General features: G+C 38.3%; 1 protein-coding gene across 1 annotated transcript in view; it reads left to right on the top strand.

Annotated features, from left to right (window-relative positions):
* Positions 1–788: 788 nt before the first annotated feature.
* Positions 789–21,457, top strand: part of ZC3H12C (zinc finger CCCH-type containing 12C) — a 46,176-nt gene continuing 25,507 nt past the window's right edge. Inside the window, exons 1-2 of the mRNA XM_006899052.1 lie at positions 789–884; positions 7,457–8,214. Coding sequence (XP_006899114.1) covers positions 861–884; positions 7,457–8,214 — 782 coding nt within the window. The 5' untranslated portion in view covers positions 789–860. The remainder of the gene's footprint in view (positions 885–7,456; positions 8,215–21,457) is intronic.

Here is a 21,457-nt window from a genome sequence, read left to right on the forward strand (position 1 = left end):
GAAGATGATTAGTTTTAGTTCCACGTATAATTAAGATGGTCATTTAGAGTAAAGTTGTCTCTAGCTGTTTACTGATTACACCTTAACTGAACTTAGTTGGGTTTGTTTTTTTTAAACATCTTTTCTATTTGTAAGCTCTTAAATACATATTTTACTCAACTGTTTTCATCATTTGCTCGATTTGTGTTACTGTCCTGGAACGAATTAACCAGTGTTCTAAACACTTTCCAGGCTTCTCAATATTTCCTAAAAACTAGTTCTGCTCTAAGTTGTGTCTGTCTCACTGGCACCTCATTTAGAAAAGGGATTGCTGATGTGGTTAACTGTCACTTGGACACACCTCATTTTCAGACAGACGTGAAAAGCTAATAGACTAGAGGGGTAGCCTCAAATTTTTGGAAACATACAACTTTTACTGCTTTGAAATAGAATTGGTTTCTTTGTTCCATGCGTCAAAAACAAGAAGGAAAAGCTGAAGTCGGCCCAAGCCAGGTGTTTCTTGTTGGCAGGCTGCTCCCTAATGGCCCTGCTCTTGGAGCAGCTGCCTACTAGCGGGCTTTGTATGGCCTATTGTTGTTGCACACCCCTCGTTAATACACATGCTGCCCCGGGCAGACATCAACTTGCTTATCTCAGAAACCTACCAACCTGACGCAGGGCGCTGAGGTTTTCTTGCATCTGCCCAGCCAACTAATTGTGAGCTTTCGGGCCTATGATTGGCTGCTTGTCCACTCAGTAATAGGTTAAGCAAAGACATTGCCTTTCCATCTGTTCAACCATTCATTGTTGTTCTTGCCTGCCTGCAAGTCTGCAGCGAAAATTGTGTTAAGGAGCTACTGCTGAAGCTGCTGCAGAAACCAATGTCTTTGTATTTTCCTACAAACGTGAGTATCTGTGCTCCTTTAATGCCTTAGAAGTTAACTTCACAAATGGTTCCATGTTGATGTGAATTCTAGAAAGGATAAGAAGCAACACATGTGGAAGTCTGAAATGATTATATACTTCCAAAATTCCAGATATTTTACTTTCTGTGCAATGTTTAAGAAGACTTCTGTTTTTGTGGCCTAGAGTTATGTAAATAATGACTTAGAACTTCATAAACATTTGCAGAACTCTGGGCATGGCCTGTAATCATTTGGTACTTTAAGGACAAGTTAAAACAAATGTTCGGATTATTTTGGCAAACAGTGAATTTCTAGTGTAGCTTCTCATCAAATTCTCATGTTACTTAAGGTGTCGCTGTCATACCTAAAGGGTGGTAAGATTTGATTTTTTGTTTTGTTTTGTTTTGTTTTCTGGATCTAGTTTTGAGAAGAAAGCAGGTGTTTCAAGCAGCTTGTCTTCAACATGAAGATGAAGCATTTAATTGCTGCATCTGTAGTGCCAGTATTCATGGATAGTTTCTCTTCTGCCCATCTCTTCCCCCCACCCCCCACTCTCTCTGACTCTCTCCACACACTGTCTTCCCTGAGATTGAAAGTGTCATTCCGCAAACCATTGCTTTCAAGAGTTGTGTAATGGGGACATGAGGCAAAGACAAAGACTTTCATCCATCAGTTGAGAGGAAAAGAAAGAGCCTAAAGGGTTAAAAAGGGGTTTTCATTTCTACCACATGCCCTATTGTGTGAACATATGCATAAGTCTATTGAAAGTTTTCAGGAGATGGGCAGGCCACCAGTTGCTGGTCTCCTGCAGTTCCAGCAGACATCTGTTGCCCCAGAGCATTAACCAATCTGCTCAAAGGGACATCCTTCCTTTGTTAGCTGGAGGGATGCAGACAACAGCACTCACTGCAATACAATGGTAATTAAATACACAGAGACTACAGCAGTAGGTATTTATTACATATTCATTATTTTATTTTCATTGTTCTCATGGTATTACCATTTGGATAACAACCAGAACCCATTTTCTATGGCACTGAAACTTTACATTACAAGCAAATAAATCAGTTTCACAAGCTTATGGTCTGGTATTCCTAATTAGTATGTGGCTCTTTATGTTTTAAAATGTATATCTGATTTGAAGTGAAGGATTAGCCAGGTTATCTGAGGAGAGCACCCAGGAAGTCTGCTTGCTAAATAAATTTGTAACCATGCAATGAATTTCCGGTAAACACCTATTTATGCCTTATACTTACTTCCAGATAATGCATAAAGCTAAAGAGTTTCTTTTGGAAAATGTCTAAAACTTCTTTATACTTCATGCAAGTTTAGTGCATTTTCAGCAGTTCTAATTGATCAGTCTTTAATTAGACCATTGACAAGAAATATTGTTTGGAATTTCAGATACAGTGTCTAGAGATTTCTATGTAGAGAAATATGTTCTCCGATTATTTACTTCTGCAAATACCTTTTGCATGCAAGAATATAACATGAAAGATATAAAGTTTAAAAGTTAAACCATATAGTTTATTACGTTTTCTTAGTGTTTTGGGTTTTTTCATTGTGGTTTTTTTTTGGGGGGGGTGGGTTTTTTGTTTGTTTTGGGTTGGTTGGTTGGTTGGTTTTAGAACCTAAGGCATATAGACTTGTTGACTGACTTTATATGTGAAAATTTTACTATGCTGCTTTTTAATGAAGTAAGTAAAATTCCTCTTGTTAGTAAATATCATTTGCAGAACTTTTTATTTGCATAAATGCAATAGCTTAAAAGTCGAATTGGTTTGGAAATTGACAAAAAAGACAGCTACTGTCTTATAGAAGTTGTACCTTTTATGCTGTCACTAAAATCCTTTTCCTTGTTCAAAACTGGATCATTTGCATCTCTTTTAGAATAACTCTTTTGTAAGTTTTGCATATTTTGTTACATTACAAAAACTGCAGCCTATGAAAACTTTTTTATCAGTTATAAATCTTAAGATTAGCATTTAATTATAGAATGATTTCAAGATACTCCTAAATTCTGATATTTTTAAAACAGTCTTATTAAGTCCTGTTAATCTTTAACTACTTGCAGGTGGCTAATGAAGCATTTTAAAGATTAAAGTTTAAAAAACCAAATCCTTATCATCTGAGCCAATATAAATCGGGCCTATCAAATTTGTATTATGTGATAGAAAATACATGTATCTTGTAAGCCTGGTGATAGAACTCACTTGTCTTTATTCATGCTTTTGCACATTTTGTCTCTTGCTTTATATGTTCAGAAAATTGGCTATTTAGTACAAGATAGGATTGGATAACTTTGAGCTAATCCGTGAACTCTGGAACATGAAAATATGAAGAAATACCTATCAGTAGAAGGGAAAGTCCAGCTAGAATACTTTAAAGAATACTGCTTAACCCAGTTAGATGTTGATAAATTATTGTTCAGGCTTATCTTTATCCTAGTCTTTTAGGATAAAAATCATGTTAGCTCAATTATTGAAAGCCTTTTAGTTAAGTGTATAAAATTTATATGCATTATCACCTTATAGTTATGTGCTATTGTCATCCAGTTGAAATTTATCTTGTGTATTATCTTAAAAACACTGATAATTTCATGTTTTTCTTTTATCTTTATAAACATAATAAAATTATGTCTCAGAGAAGTTTTAAGGCATTGGCCCGCTTTTAAGACTGAGATTAAGTAGAAAGATTTACTTCCTTTTCATTCAAAATGGTTAATTTTAAAAACTTTGATACCTGATTTCATTTTATTAAAAACATCAAAGTTAAGAATCATTTCATGTACCCTTTACATATAATATTTCATTTCTGTTTTCATAAAGCATTCATTTGGTCTAATGTAGTCCAAAAGAAAAGCACTAGAGCTCAATATTAAAATAATATTTCCCAAATCAATTCAGCAATTTGGTCAGTGAGTCATTATCTTGAAGAATTATCTCACAACAGCACTTATGCAAAACCCAAACTTTTTAGGGGAGATCAAAAATGTTGGCCATTAAATACACTTCCTGCAGTCGGAGCAGATTGTAGGGTTTACAGAACAATGATGTCGGAGCTTCCAGATTGGTTTGGCAGCTGCATTGTTCTCAGAGGGTAAACCAGACGTACTTAAGTCCCAGTCTCTTTTATAAGCTTTTGTTCATACCAAATTATTCTTTCACTGTGCTAGCATTCATGATGGCATGTTAAAGGAGTGCAGCTTAGCAACCAGCTTCTGGTTGCCAGGCAGCCCAGCTTCCAATAGATTCTCCTTGTTTAAGATACTTTTGGTGGAAGCGCTAGGAAGGCCACAGTGCAGATTTTTCTTTTAACTGTATCCCTTTATTAGGATGCTGTTGTGATTTGTTACTTGCATTATGGTGTCAGTATATTACAGTAGTTAATAAATCACAGAGTGTAAAGACTGGCTTTCAAAATCCTTTCCTTTAATTCTAAATAATTGGGCTCATGCATATCCATATTAATAGAAAAAAATGGAAATGGGAAGCTTCATAATGGAACAGATGTCTATAGGCCTCTCCTCAGGGATATAGTAATTTTTATCATTTGTGCAATTAGTAGCTATGAAAGTTTGATTTTTTTTTTTAAAGATTAAAAGTACTGTATTAGTGGAACAGCAGTACTAAAGTGACCTGCTTACTCCAAATAAGGCCTGAAAAACTGCTGTGAAGTATATGAGAGTTCTACATTGAAGGAATTTTCAGTGTATTGTTCATCAAACTAAGAATCTCGTAACTATGGTTATATTAACCATAACCAATATGGTTTGTTTCATTATGAAGAAATACTTCCTCTTTATTAAGTTACCAAGTATGCATTCAAATCTGTGACTTCTCGGAAAATAACCTAGCATTTTTCTTTTAACACTATATAATAGCTCCTTTCTAGTGTAAATAAGATGTTGAAGAGCTTTAGAATAAAATATTTTCCCAATTTTCTTTTTTAGATTATTTAAATAGATGTTTTATGACAGCCTAAATTCATCTATTGCTGGCATGCTAATGCTATCCTGGATTTAAACAAAACTGAGAAGCATACCATTAAGTTAATTGCAACTCACAACGACCCCATAAGGCAGAATAAAACTGCCTCATAGTGTTCCTGAGGCTGTAATCTTTATGGCACATATCATCATATCTTCTTCCGGTAGAGTCATTGGTAGGTTCAAACCTTTTAATTAGTAGATAAGTGCTTTACCACTGAGCTACCAGGACTTCCTAAGAGGCAACCCCTGTCAGAGAAAATTATTATAAGTAGACTGCTAAGTTGTGTTAACTGTTGTGGATATAGTGAAGGGTAAGAGGAAATATATTTCTTTTTCTAGTCTTTTCCTAAGGGAACTATGGTTGGTGGCTTGGCATTAAGCAGCTATGCTGCCAGCCCAAAGGCATGCTGTTTGAATGCACCAGCTGTTCTGCGGGAGAATGACGGGCTTTCTGCTCCTGTGCAGTTTACTGCCTCTGAAAATCTGCTGAAGGGTCAAAGATGAGTTGGTTCTGACTCAACATTACATAACATCAGTCTGTTCCTACAGTTACTGTGTCAGTGCATCTTGTTGAGGGTCTTCTGCATAATGGGTATGTCAGAGGTGGTGTGGGTGGTGCAACAAGATCCAGATCTGTTGCCCATAGGGTCGCTATGAGTCAAGTTCTACTGTCTAACAACATTACAACAACAGCAGTCTGATCCTGGGAGAGAAATAACAATTATAGGCATCCCTCATTGTGTTGTCCCTTGCATATTACTGCCTTTTTTGTTTTTTTTCTAAGCTGAAGGTTTGTGGCAGCGCCCATTGAGCAAGCCCATCAGAGCCATTTCTCCAACAGCATGTGCTCACTTCATGTCCTAGCATCCCATCTTGGGAATTCTCACAACAGTTCACACTTTTCTGTAATGCTCTTGTACACTGAGTAGATTACCATCTAGTATAAGCATAACTTTTCTGTGTGCTTGAGTGTGGTGGTCTGGAACTAAACTCATGATATCTCCAAGGTGTGCCTGTATTTCTAATAGACTTTAAGAGAAAGCACACAGCAAAGGCATTTTAAACAGTAAACACATTTTTACCCAGGGGGAAGGGAATGAGAGAAAGAGAACCTTTCCAGTGAAAGGTAGATAATGGTTCATCTGGTGCAATCAGAACTTTCTGCCATTATATTTAAGGGCTTGTGATGATGTTATTGTTGTTAGTTGCCGTCAAGTTAGCACCAATTCTTGGTGACCCTGCGCATGCAGAGTTAAACTCAACTCCATACACAGGGTTTTTCAGGGTTTTAGTCTTTCAGAAGTAGATCATCTCTTCCAGGGCAACTCTGGATAGGTTCAAACCACCAACCTTGTGGTCCAGCATTTAACTATTTGTGCCATCTAGGGAATCCTATGAAATTCGGATAACATTTATGGCTCTTAATTATTAAATGCTACTAATTTTATGTGGAGTAGTCTTATTTCCTGCTTCCCATAATGTACCTAGTATAAAATGGCTCCTCCAACCTCACAATGTTTCTAGTCTAACCAAATAGAACATGTCAAATCTGGTGGCACAATCCATAGGCAAGTGAGCTACTCATCCAAAAACCATGCATCTCTGGGGGTTCAATCTACCAGTGGCTCCAAGGAAAAAAGATAGGCAATCTCTACTCATATAGTTTATAGTCTCTGAAAACCCACTAAAGTCTATGAGTGAATTCTAATTCAGCAGCAATGAGTGCGTGATGGGTGATGTTCGGTGTACACTAAATAATTAGAGTGAAAACTTGAAATGAAATATAATTGACTTTGTAATTATTTTTCATTAGATATTTTAGAATACATAACCCTGTCATGGTAGCATCTAGCTTACTTTTAAAACTTCTTTAATAAAGTTGATTCAAATTAATGATAATTTTCAAGTATTGTAAGTCAGCACTTTCCATTATTTTTACAGGGGGTTGTATCTCAAGGTTTTTTAACAAATTTTTATGAATTCTTTTTGAGATAATATACATAACCTGTCATTGACATATCTAAAGTATTAATACTATTCTTTGTCACTCGGGAAACACAAGTTTGTCTAAAAATTGAAAAAAATCTATTATGTCTAGGTTGCATTTGAGTTTTAGTGTCAAACAGGACTGGATTTTTTTAAATCCAGTTCCCCACTACACGAGTCCAAAAGGGGCAGTTACAAAAAGACAAAGTTAAGAAGATGGGACGGGACTAGAAAACGGGACATAAAGCAACAGAGAACCTAAGGTGGAAATGGGGGGCTGTATGCCATGTCAGGAACCAATTGCTGTAAATTAGGAAATTAGGAAATGGGAAGTTAGTTTACTCCATAAACTTAAAACTGCAATAAAATATTTTTTTAAAAAATGTAAGAAAACCGTTCTATTCATTATTCATCATTGCCTCATTAATTTCATCTAAAAGTGGAGTCTTATACTACCTTTGCAAGCATATTAGATGATAGGATGTAGACAAAATACATAATCAGTATTGGTAATCTCATGGTTTTCCATAGAAGCACTGAAGACAGAAATGTAACTGGAAATAGAAAATCCTAAATATTCTCTGTTTTCCCCTAGGAATACGGAGCACTTTGCATTCAGGAATACAGAAAAAATAGCAAAGTGGAGTCAAGCACACGCAACACCTTCATGGGCTTGAAGGATCATCTGGGGCATGACCTAAGCCACCTTTATGTGGAGACCTCTGACCCACATCTAAGCGCAGCTGTACCTTGGCCAATGGTCGAAAAGCCAACAATGGATAAAGTTCATTCCGGAAAGGAAGATACAGAAAGGGAGGCATCTGAAGAAAATGCCAGCTCTGGTGACTCTGAAGAAAGCACAAACTCGGACAACGAGTCAGAACGGTTGAGCAGCATTTCCGTAGAGCCATGCCTATTAACCAAGACTCATAGACAACTGTGTAGGTCTCCCTGTTTAGAGCCCCACATACTAAAACGCAATGAAATTTTGCAAGACTTTAAAACTGAAGAGTCCCAGGCTCCACCCAAGGAAGTGAAGAAACCCCCCGACATGGTACGAGAATACCAAACCAAACTGGAGTTTGCACTTAAGTTAGGCTATTCAGAAGAACAGGTTCAGCTTGTGCTAAACAAACTTGGTACCGATGCTTTAATCAACGACATTTTGGGAGAGCTTGTCAAGCTTGGAAATAAAAGCGAGACTGATCAAACCGTTAGTACAATTAACAGTGTACCTCGGGAAACCTCTTCCCTGGAATCTCAGCGGTCAGAATCTCCAATGCAAGAGATTGTAACGGATGAGGGTGAAAATCTGAGACCGATAGTTATCGATGGCAGCAACGTAGCAATGAGGTAAGTGGTGGAGGGGAATGTTTTTGTGAGAATTGTTGCCAAATATTCTTTAAAATGTATTTCCAACTTTGTGACCCACTTCCAGTCATGAGTAAAGTCAAGAGTATAGTCTACATCCCAGCATTACTTAACATTTTTTAATTGTGTCTGTCATCTGCGTTTTCCAAGAGCTCTGGTGGCCTAGTAGGTAAGGAGTTGTGCTGCTAACCCAGAGTCAGGCAGGTCAAATCCACCAGCTGCTCTACAGGAGAAAGATGGACAGTCTCCTCCCGGGTGATTTACAGCCTCATAAAACCCACTGGAGCTATGAGTTGGTTCTGATTTTACAACAACGACTTTGAGGTTTTTGTTTTGTTTTTAAATTTATTTTATATTAGTTTGCATACAAAATTCATATACATTGTGTTTCATACATTCCTCTATTCACATTGTATTTCATACAATCGTTCCCATACATTGTACTTTATAAAATTAATCACCATTGATCCATGCCCACCATTTCCCAGCCTTTTCAGGTGTCCCCACGGGATCTTTCCTAATTCCTTCACCCCCACCCTTTGCCCACCAAACTCTGGGACCTTGTGATTTCCCCCCCTCCCCACATTCAGTTCCTCTCTTCCCTCTCCTTTGTTTTTTATACTTTTGTACCCATCTTCATAGTAATCCTTCTGTTTTTACACTAAAGGTCTTATGCAATACTTGTCCTTATGAGACTGAGTTGGTTTACATAATGCAATCCAGGCTTTCCTATGTTACATAGTATTTTTCAAAATTATTCCTCTTGAGTGCTGCGTAATACACCATCATGTGAGTATACAGTTTCTCAATCCAGCCTTTTGTTGATGTACATTTGGGCTGTTTCCATTTTCTTGCTATTGTGATATGTGTATTGTATATGCTGCTATAACTGTCAATGTATAAATTGTTTGCTTTTAAGTTCTGTTTTCTTCAGGGTATATTCCTAGGCATGAAACAGCTGGATCATATGACATTTCTTACATTCTGCTTTTTGAGGAAACTACCTGCCAGGCTGGTTGTACATTTTATAATCTCACCAAACAGTGTATGTGAGTTCCTATTTCTCCTCATCCTCTCCAGCATTTATTGCTTGCTATCCTGTTAAACTTTGCCACTGCTACTGGGATGAGATGGTATCCCATCGTGGTTTTGATTTGTGTCTCTGTTATTGCCAGTGATTTTGAACATTTATCCAAGTGTCTGTTGGCCATTTGAATGTCTTCCTCAGTGAAAAGTCTTTCCATGTGTTTTGCCCATTTTGTAATTGGATTGTCAGTCTTTTTCTTGTGGAGGCCCAGGGGTATTCTATAAACTTTTGTTATGAGACCCTTGTCTGAGATAGCATTGCCAAATGGTGTTTTTCCCAGTCAATAGGTTTTCTTTTTGCCCTTTTTGTAAAAGATTTCGATGTGCACAAGAACTTAATCTTTAGAAGGTCTCATTCATCAATGTTGTCCTCTCCTGGTGGTGCATTTCTGGCTGTATTTTCCAGCCTTTTTATACCATAGATTAGGCCTTCTAAGTTTGGTCCCATTTTGTCTCTTAGGGTTCTTACCATTTGGGGCTTTACCCTTGGTCTGTGATCTACCTTGAGGTGATTTTTGTGTACGATGTGAGATGTGGATCCTGTTTCAGCTTTCTGCAGGTTGTGATTGTTGTTGTTATGTGCCATCGAGTCATTTGTGACTCATAGTGACTCTATGTACAACAGCCCTAAACCCTGCTCTATCCTGTGCCAATCGCACTGCCTCTGACACACCCATCCCAATCACCCCAGTCACTGAATCAGTCCACCTCATAGAGGGTCTTCCCCTCTTGCACTGTCCCTCCACCCTACCAAGCATGATGTCCCTCTCCAAGGACCTGTCTCTCCTTACAACATGTCCAAAATATGTCAGACGAAGCCCCAGAATCCTTGCCTCCAAGGAGTAGTCTGTTTTAACCCTCTCCAGGATGAATCTGTTTGTTTTCTTGGCAGTCCATGGTACATTCAGTACACTTCTCCAGCACCACAGCTCAAAGGCATCAATTCTCCTTCTGTCCTCCCTAGTCATTGTCCAACTCTCTGATGCATAACAAGTGATTGCAAAGACCATGGCCTGTATCAGGCGCACCTGAGTCTCAAGAGAGACAGTGTTGCTCTTGAGTACTTTAGAGAGGTCCCTAACAGCAGACTTTCCCATCGCAATACGTTTTTTTTATTTCCTGGCTGCTGGTGCCAAGAGTGTTGACAGTGGAGCTGAGCAAACTGAAGCTGTGAACAATCTCAATCTCTTCGCTATCCATCCTGATGCTAGCAGTTGGTCCAGTGGTGAGAATCTTTGTCTTCTTGACATTGAGCCTCAGTCCATACTGAAGGCTGCAGTCCTTGACTCTCTGCAGCAAGTGCTTCAGGTCCTCCTCAGTTTCAGCAAGCAGGGTTGTGTCATCTGCATAACGCAGATTGTTAATAGATCTTCCACCAATCCTGACGCCACACTTCTCCTCATAGAGCCCAGCGTCTCGGATAATCTGCTCTGCATACAGGTTGAAAAGGTGTGGAGATAGGACACATCCCTGGCATACACCCTTCCCAATTTTGAACCATGCAGTGTTACCCTGCTCTGTTCTGACAACTGCCTCTTGGTCCAACTATAGGTTTCGCATTAGAAAGATCAAGTGTTCTGGGATTCCCATTCTTCTCAGAGGCAGCCACAGTTTGTTATGATCCACACAGTCAAACGCCTTTGCATAATCAATGCTTTCAGCTAAGATCCATCTAACATCAGCTACAATATCCCTAATACCACGACCCCTTCTAAGCCCAGCCTGGACTTCTTGCTGTTCTCTGCTAATGTGCTGTTCCAGTCATTTTTGGATAATCTTCAGTAGAATCTTACTTAATCATTGTGAAATCAATGATATTGTTCTGTAGTTTCCACACTCAGTTGGGTCACCCTTCTTTGGAATGGGAACAAATATAGATCTCTTCCAATCAATTGGCCAAGTGGTTGTTCTCCAGATTTCTTGGCACAACTTGGTGAGCACATCCAGGACAGCATTTGTTAGCTGAAATATGTCAATTGGTTTATCATCTATTCCTGGGGCCGTATTTTTCTGCAGGTAGAAGTCCAATTTTGACAGCACCATTTACTGAAGAGGTTGTCACTTCCACATTTGTTAGGTTTTGTTTCCTTGTCGAACACCAGCTAACTCTAGGATGTAGATGGGTTAATTTCTGGGCTCTTGATTCTGTTTCTTTGGTCTGTGTGTCTGTCATTGTACCAGTACTAGGCTATTTGTATTATTACAGCTGTGTAGTAGGTTCTGAGATCAGGGAGTACTATGCTTCCCACTTCATTCTTGTTTTTTCTGAAGGGCTTTGCTTATTTGGGATATCTTTCCTTTCCAAATAAACTTGACAATAACCTTTCTATCTCTTTGAAGAATGAATTTATTATTTGTATTGAGTGTGTATTAAACATGTAGATTGCTTTTGGTAGGATTATCCTTTTCACTATATTGAGCCTTCCTCTCCATGAAGAGGGAATACTTTCCCTTTTATGTAGGTCTTTTATTGTTTTTTACAGCAGTGTTTTGTAGTTTTCTTTATAAAGGTCTTTTGTGTCTCTCGTTAGGTTTATTCCTAAGTATCTCAATTTGTGGTTAACTATTTATTGTAAATGGTACTACTAGGAGAACAAACAGGTTTGTCCTAGAGAGAGTGAGACCAGGCTGCTCCTTGGAGGCAAGGATTCTGAAGCTTCATATGACATACTTTGGACATGTTGCAAGGAGGGACCAGTCCTTGGAGAGTGCTGTCATGCTTGGGAGGGCGGAGGGACAGCACAGGAGAGGGAGACCCTCAATGAGATGGATTGATTCCATGACTAGGGTAGTGGGGGTAGGTGTGTCAAAGACAGTAAGATTGGCCCAGGATAGAACACGGTTTAGGGCTACTGTACATAGGGTCGCTGTGAGTCACAGGTGACTCAGTGGCACATAATAACAATACACAGACAACAATTGCTTTCTTGGTTTCTTTCTCTAAGTTCTCTTTGTTACTATTGAGGAATCCCACTGATTTTTTTATATTGATCTTGTATTATCCTGCCACTCTTTTAAACTAGTTTTTACTAGCTCTAGCAGGTTGTTTGGGTTTGTTTTTTTTTAATCCTTGAGGCTGAGTTCAGGTTTTCTGAGTCTTAGTTTTCTCTCGTCTTTACTTCCAAGACATGCATCCTCACCCATTCACTCCTAAATAGAGACACTTTCTCCAGTTAAAAGAGTCCTGGTGGTGCAGTGGTTAAAATAACTGGCTGCTAACCAGAAGATCAGCAGTTCAAACCCACTCGCTACTCTTTTGGAAAGAGATGAGTTAGTCTGTTCTTGTAAAGTTCCACAGTTTGGCTTCTCTACTTTGTCCTAGGGTCTATGTTAGTCAGAATCTGCTCAACAACATGGGCTTTGGATTCCTTAAAAAGGTCTCTCTCTCTCTCCTCTGCTAAACTGATATGGTATGAAAATTACAGTGTGCTGTGATAATCACTAATATTAATGAACTTGAGTATAACAAAATTCAAAAATGTCTAAAACTACCAAAATAAATAGTCTATTTCTCCATGAAGTTGAATAAGGGAAAACCATAATTCTTTTTGAAAATTAACTATTTTTAGTGATTTTTTTTCAAACTTTGCAATGCTGTGGTTTCAAGTTTTTTATCCTATCTAAGAACTGCAATTTGCAGATAATTGCAACTTGGGGGCTGAGGAAGGGGTAGGTAACTAAAAGCAAAGCAGTTAATAAACCACTTGTTCACATTTAAAGTGCAACTAAATTCAGTCTATATAGTTAATTTCCCCAACTGTTCAGAATACTGTAAAAATACAAAGATAAGTAAAGGTAATAAAGATATAAAAAAAAAGATCTTTTTTTTTTTTTAAAAAAAAGAGCTTTGAGTTTCATATACTGCTTCTCAGAGGAAGATTGGAGGATCCTTACCACAGAATCATGTGAAGAACTTGTTAAAAAATGAAAAATTCCAGAGCAGTGCTGCTTGGGAGAAAGGTGTGAGGCAGGCCACCTACATCATTTTAAATTTTGGTTTTCTGGTAGCTCCAGAAAAAGCAAGAAGGAACAGGCCAGATTCCCTTGAATAGTAGATATCATTAAGGCTAATATGTCCAAACTGTCATTTCAACGTGTTATCAATTATGAACTATTAATGAGCTGGTTTTCAGATTTTTACATGTCAAGTCTTGTGTCTCTGATAGCACATCTCAGCCTGGATTAACCATGTGCCATTGCTCAAGAGCCACCTGTGTCTGGTGGCTGCCATGTGGCCAGTGGAGTTCTGGGAGTCTCACACAGGCTAGCAAGCCATGCTCAGGCAGCCCAGTTGTCTCCTCTGGTCCTGAAATTTGAGAACTGCTGGTTCTAGTAAGTGAAAGTGAGTTTTTTTCTTGGTCACGAGGAATGACCAGTGTGTCAATTTAAAAATAACCTTTCCAGATGGAGACAGTGTTATCCTTCATTTGCTTATAAGCAAACTGATACCCAGGTGGCTACTTCCCCAAGGCAAACAAAGCATAATACAAACCCATATGTGTCTGGCTTCCAAGTTTCTTCCTTCCTTCCTTCCTTCCTTCCTTCCTTCCTTCCTTCCTTCCTTCCTTCCTTCCTTCTTTCCTTCCTCCCTCCCTCCCTCCCTCCCTCTCTCTCTTTCTTTCTTTCTTTCTTTCTTTCTTTCTCTTTCTCTCTTTCAAGAATGGAGGGGAGAGAAGGAGATGGAAGATGAATTAAGAAGACTTTTGTTTTATATTTAAGAATGAGACAATGAAGTCTTGTAAGCTATAAGGCTTGGAAGCATCCTTCCAATATATATATAAGGAGGGGCATCCACTTCCTAACAACATGCCTCTGGAAACTGTGAACTATGAGAAAAAATGATAATTACAGAAAGGCTTCAGGTCTTTTGCTCATAGGATCGATATGAGTTGTGCTCAGCTCAACAGCAATCAACAACAAGCTGTAAGGAAGGAGGAAACAGTTGCCACAGGAAACGAAAGAGCAGTAAGGTGAGAGTGCTTCATTTTTGAAGCAAAGTTCTAAAAGAGAAGACAAAAGAACAAGTGGAGAATTTTACATTGGTGGGAAATAAGTACACTTTTGGATAAACCAACACAGAACTTTCATGGAGAAAAATAACATGGGACTTATAAATACTTGGAGCTCTTAGATAAGGATATTTAGGATTGATACCATTTATATAAATGATGTCACAGTCAATTCTGCTATAGTATTCCCTATGAAAATGAAAATTAATTGGATAACCAAGAATTTACGTAAAACTCTTGACTTATTCATCCCACATGGAGAGAATTATCCCCAAAAATCTTTACTGTAAAAATAGATGGCTTAATTAAAGCATTCCACACAACTCAGTCTTAGATAACTATGAAAACAAACTTCTACTCCCACATCAATTTGGCACCATCCTATTTCCCTTGCAATGAAGATAGGACAATACAAATTCATTTCTTTTCTCCATCATATATTTTACTCTGACACTTACAGTGATGTGCTTCAGGCATTTTGGGAGAGAACAAGTTGATAGGAAATTTTTATTACAGCAGCATTGCACTGCCAGTCACAAAAAACGTGGCAGCACAGCTGTAATTCTGAAAATGCTGGAACCCATGAACGTTCACAGTAAACTTGTACATTCTACCATTTATAAAGGAACAAAGTCACTTAAAAATGCATGTAAATTTCAGCTCCAGTATTTAAAGTCAACAAAAATGTGGAGGTATTTCGTTTTGCTTAACATATAAGGACCATTTACTTTTTAAATTAATTTTTCACTCACACTAAGTTTATCAAGCTTTAGAGCTCTCCCAACCCAGTGGCACACAGTTCAAATCCACCAGCTGCTCCTTAAGAGAAAGTGGGCAGTCTTCATCCCGTGGAATTTACAACCTCTGAAAACCTGCTGGAAGGTCAGCCAAAAGTCGGTTCTGACTAGACAAGACATAACGACTCCATCATATAAAAGCTTACGTTGTCAGGATGGGCCAAGACTTTTTGGAAAGAAACCATCATGCTGGGGGAAAGGTAGAGGGGGGACAAAAGAGAAGAAGACCCTCATGGATTGATATAGTGACTGCAGCATAGGCTTGAGCATGACAGAGATCATGATGCGTTCATAGGGCATTTAAGACTAGTAGTTGACCCGAAAGCAACTAATGACAACAGTATATATACACGTGGGAAATTGATTGAGAATGCTGTTTATTACTTTTTCCAATCTCCTAGTTAGATATGTTGTTCTCTCTCATTTTATATATATACGCACACACACCCCTATATACATATATACATACACCACCCATATACATATATAATATACACACACCTATATACATATATGCACACACATACATTTATATACATATATACACATGCATCTCTCTATATATACATACATATACATATATGTGTGTGTGTGTGTGTGTGTGTGTGTATATATCTTTTCGTTTCATTTAAATGCAATGCTGCAGGAGAGGAAGACCACGGATGAGATAGATTGCTACTGTAACTGGGGAAATGGGATTAGGTGTGTCAGAATCGGTGATACTGGCCCAGGACAGGGCAGGGTTAATAACTGCTGTACATAGGGCCACTGTGGGTTACAGGTGACTCAGCAGCACATAGCAACAACTACATATAGAACTGAAATAAATGATTCTTGAAGATATAAAAGCAGGAAAGCAAGAGACACTATTCATTGTTGTTGTTGTTAAGTGCCGTCTAGTCGCCTGTCGGCCGTATCTATGTACAATAGCCCTAAACTCTGTTCTATCATATGCCAATCTTATTGTCTCTGACAAATCTACCTCCATTACCCCAGCCACTGACTCAATCCATCTCATCCAGGGTCTTCCTCTCTTGCACTGTTCCTTCACCCTCCCAAGCATGATGTCCCTCTCCAAGGACTGGTCCCTCCTTGCAACATGTCCAGAGTAGGTCAGACAAAGCTTCAGAATCCTTACCTCTGAGAAGCAACCTTGTTTCACCTTCTTGAGAATGAACTTGTTTGTTCTCCTAGCAGTCCATAGTATATTCAGTACTCTTCTCCAGCACCACAGCTCAAAGGCATCAATTCTCCTTCTATCCTCCCTAGTCATTGTCCAGCACTCCAATGTGTTACAAGTACCAAAACAGACTTTTTAAGAGGTATCTGCATTCCATATATTGTGGGTTTAAACTACTCTCCATTCAAAGTTGTAAAAAGAGGAATTTCTGTCTTTTTGTGTTTACACGTTACTAAGATTTGAGATCGTTAATGCCAAGTGCCTGTCATGTAATAAGTGCTCAAAAAAATTGCTTATTGTGGTGTGCGGAAGTGGATCTCAATTGCGGACAGAATGGACTTGCTAGTAGTGGATTTAGTTTGGTTTCCTATAACTTACAGAAATGACATGCAAGCATAGATCCAGTTGATCAAACATGGCCTACCTGATGTAATAAACAAACAAAATATTTATTCAGATGTTCTCGATAAATACGTATCACAAAGCACACTCATCAAACAGGAGTTTGATCTAAATCCAGAAACCTAGGTTCACTGGCTTAGAGACAGAACTCTGTCCCTCTAAAATCCATGGGATACATCCTAAAATCTATACCTGTGGTTATAATTCCATTTGGGAATGGACTGTTGTCCAAGCTGACTCACTACACCCCCATAGGGCAGAGTAGAATGGCCCACAGATTTTCCAAGGTTATAAATCTTTACAGATGCATATTTTCTTCTTTGGAGTGAATGGCTGAAGGGTTCAAAGCACCCATCTTTTGGTTAGCATTGAGTTTAAACAAGGGGAGAGTGACATCATCAAATTTGCCCAGATATCTGGAGAGTAGATGTGTGCACTGGCGACAAGGAGCCCTTCTTGGATTTGAAAATGTATGCAGAAGTTAAATTGTGGCTAATTCTGAAAGGGGAAAAAATGGGATTAATAATATATAATTGTTTTTTAATTGCAATCAGAAGCCATTTACTTCACAGGTTATTTGCCCTAAGTCCTTACCCTGCAAAAACAGACTTCCATTGATAAGCAGCTGGTGTTAATACAGATCTGAATAATACCTTAAGAGTGAAGCTACAGGCCAAGGCGCACTGTTGAAGTCAATTTCTTAAAAGTTGGCACAGAATTTTGATAGTGATTTTAGTTAGCATATGAACAGAGGAAATGTATAGGTTGTAATAACTTGCCTTTATGAGCAATGAGCAGTGAGGTAAACTCATACGTTTAAAATATAAGCAAAGCATGATTTAACTTCTGACTAATCTTTTTTTAAAGTACAGAGTCTTTTGTGTATGTAATGTATTTACAAAGTTATTAAGTTTGAGACTTTTAAGTGTTAATTTGAATATTTGAAGACCACCTTGTCTTAATTTTAAAAATTTGTCTTGGATTGTTTGGTTAGAGTACTGTCTGTTGTTGGTTTGGCATTAATTAGAGCATAGATTTCTAGTTCATAAAACCATCCTGACAGATGATTTTGGGAAGAGATGACAGATTAACAGAGAGAGCTCTGGTGGCAGAGTCTGCTTAGAGAGCTGGCACTGCTAATACCAAGTCATGCAACTTGAATCCACCAGCTGCTCCATGGGAGAAAAGACAATCTCCTCCCAGTGTGATTTACACCCTCAGAAACCCAGTGGAGGTTCAACTATGAGTCAGTTGTGACTCAACAGTAATGTGTATACATATGCATACTGATTGGCAGAGATAATGGAAATTTGATTTCTCCTCCATCAGCAAAACTACACTGAAATTGTGTGCCTTGGTGCTCCCGTATGGTAGTCATTTAGCTACAGTCTACCAGTACTACTGAGCTCTCAGGAGGTTTTTATTCCAAATTAGCATCCAAGTAAAATATATACCAGATTTTGAAGATTCTGAAATATCCAAACACTACTTATGCATGTTAAAATTAAAATATTCCTGATACATTGAATTAAATGAAATGCATTAGCTAAAATGAATTTCAACCAGTTTTTACTTTTGTAAATGTGGCTACCAGATAATTTCAAATTTTATGCATGATTCACATTCTATTTCTGTTGGGCAGCCTCTATGTAGAATGCTTTTTAAAGCCTAAATTTACTAGAAATAATATTAATTTAATTACAGCTTAATTTCCCATAAGGTCAGAGACAAAAATATTACTTGCAGGTTTGTCAATAGTGCCTTATTTCTCTTGTAAAAAAAAATAAATAAAAAGTTCAAAACCAGGGATTTGTTTGCTTGTGTAATTATATCGGTGTTTATTCTCATAAAGACAAACACTAATTATATTCCAATGCATCTCTTTATAACCTTAAATACATGATTCTAGCTGTCATCTCTGTCATGTATATTAATAGACCAGAGGGCAGTTAACATTTCTGTTTTCACAAATGTGCTTATTTCAACCCTAACCTAGGACACAGGAACATTTAGTAATCCTGTTAGATATGAATACAGTTAATTACAGACCTGCACCTGGCTAGTGTAACCAATCATAAGAAATGGGAGAAAATAATTAGCATACTTATTTTCCACGTTTGTTAATATCAGAGACCTTTTTGCATCTAAACAGAAATGTTCTCTTCAACATTTTCAGGAAAATGCCCTATTGCAAACCAGATTAGTAAATGTGTCCTCTATTACTAATTTTGCTTCAAATCGTGTACTTTTAAAGGTCAAGTAAATATGTCTTTCGTTGTCCTGTTTCTTTTCTCTTGTCCTATTTTCAGAACTACCTCCCTTAACTCTACTGATAAGAAGTTAATCATAAATTGTTTCTGGCTAAGACTTTATTGATAATTTTGGTGTTGAATATTTTTGTTGCTTGAAATCAGTGATTTTTTCCAACTTTTCTTTTCCTTTAAAACAGTGACTACTCCAGTAGGCTTGAGCATGAAAGTGAGGGTGAGCATGGGGCAGGAAGGAGCAAGGCTCAGATCTGTTCTTCACAGAGTTGATAGAAGTCCTAGTCAACTAACAACAAAAGTATGGGAGAAAGATGGGCAGTCTCCCCCTAGACGATTTACAGCCTCTGCAAACCCTCTGGAGGGTCTCTACAACAACAACCACCACCACAGAGCAATACCATCTAGCCAAATCTTACATGGTGTGCAATATTTAAACCTAACTAAAGCACAGTTGTGGTTGAATTAGGAGCATCTCAAGGTGAATTTTCCCACTCATTGATTCCTCTTCCTACTCTCTGAAGGAATCTCAAATAGCTGAAAGGTTAATGGTTCAAACTCTCCCAGAGACTCCTGAGAAGATGGGCCTGGCTATCAGTCTCTGAAAAGTCGCAGTCTGGAAAATTCTGTAGGGCAGTTCTGCTGTGTACACTTGTATGTTGTTATGCTGAGGCAGCTGTGACTCATAGCGACCCTATGAGCAACAGCTCTAAGCCTTGTCCTGTCTTATGCCCTCATCACAGTTTACACCATGCTTGAAATTTACACCATTGCTACTGTCACTGTGTTAGTCTATCTAGTTGAGGCTCTTCCTGTCTTTTTTCTGACCCTCCACTCTTCTCAGCATATCTTTTTCCAAGGATTTGTCCCTCATGATAGCATACCCAAAATACATGAGACAAAGTTTCACCATCCTTGCCATCAAGGAGCACCTTGGCTACACTTCCTTCAAGACAGATTTGTTTGGTCTTCTGGCAGTCCATGGCAAAGTCAGTGCTCTTAGCCAACACTATAGTTCAAAGGTATCAATTCTTCGGTCATCTTTATTCCTTGTCCCACTTTCAGATGCATAAGAACCAATAGCTTGGGTCAGGGGCACCTTGGTCTTTAAAATGACATTGTTGCTCTTTAGCACTTTGGAGAGGTCTTCAACAGCAGATTTTCCCAGCAAAATACATCTTTTAATTTCTTGACTGCTGATACCCTGGGTGTTGGTTATGGATCCAAGTAAGATGAAATTGTGATAACGTCAATCTTTTCTCCATACACCATGGTGAGTTGTATAGAATAAATCAGAATTGACTGGACAGTAGCTAACACAGCATCTCTCTTAGACACGCCTCCATGTCATGTGACATAGAATTTTTATTTGGAGCACAATTTGTTGGGCACTGATTTATTTGATCATTACAGAGTATAGATCCAGTTTTCTTTTGGTGAGAACTTGGTTTAACTTGAAATGCTCTTGGAATCCTGGAAAAGAGGTTAAAAGCAGTAAAGTTCAGAAACTGTGATGTAGCCACACGTGCCATTGAGTCAGCTCCGACTCATAACAACCCTAAATACAATAGAACAAAAGTCTGTCTTATCCTGCTTTAGCTCGTAATCTTTTCTGTCTTCAATCTCATTGTTGCTGACACTGTGTCACCCCATCTAGTTGAGGGCCTCTCCTCTTTTTTGCTGACCATCCACTTCTCAAGTATGATGTGCTTTTCTGTAGACTGACCTCTGCTGATAACATGACCATAGTGAGAGGAAGTATCCTCATCCTTGCTTCTAAGGAACAGTGACCCCACTTATTCCAAGATGGATTTGTTAGTTCTTTGGAAAGTCCATATGTTCATAATGAAACAGGAATGTATAAAGAAGTTACAAGCCTTCAAAGCAAAAGAAAAAGTTCTAAATGCCCAAGTAAATCATGAATAGACCATGACTGGGCGACATAAAATTAGATACTCTCAAATATAGTGTGAGCCTGCAATTATAGAAGGTAAAATGTTCTCATTTCCCTTTCCACACCGATAGTATCTAGTGCTTGAGTCTACATTACATAAGGAATACGTCTGGATATAAATGCATCTTAAACTATACCATTCATGCTATGTTTTTGTAAAGAGTTCTAGAAAAACAACTGACATTTTAGTCCCTGGTTACTTGAAATTATTTGTTTGTTTGTTTCCTTTTAGAACTAAAACTCTTTCATAATCCCCAAACTTAATTGTCATCAAGTCAAAGCAGACCTTTAGCGGACCCTTCAGCAGACTATCAGACGCTGTAAATCTCACAGGAGGAAATAACTCTCCCGAGGAGCAGCTGGTGGATTTCAACCACCTATGTTTGGTTTGACAGCACAGCTTTTTACAGCTAATGTGCTAATTCATAACAAATACTCAAATTGTTGTTGTTGTTGTTGTTATGTGCCGTCGAGTTGCTTGTGACTCATAGCGACCCTATGTACAACAGCCCTAAACTCCGCTCTGTCCTGTG

The sequence above is a fragment of the Elephantulus edwardii genome, unplaced genomic scaffold (assembly GCF_000299155.1).
Source record: "Elephantulus edwardii isolate Elephantulus edwardi_28Jun2011 unplaced genomic scaffold, EleEdw1.0 scaffold00245, whole genome shotgun sequence".
NCBI lineage: Eukaryota > Metazoa > Chordata > Mammalia > Macroscelidea > Macroscelididae > Elephantulus > Elephantulus edwardii.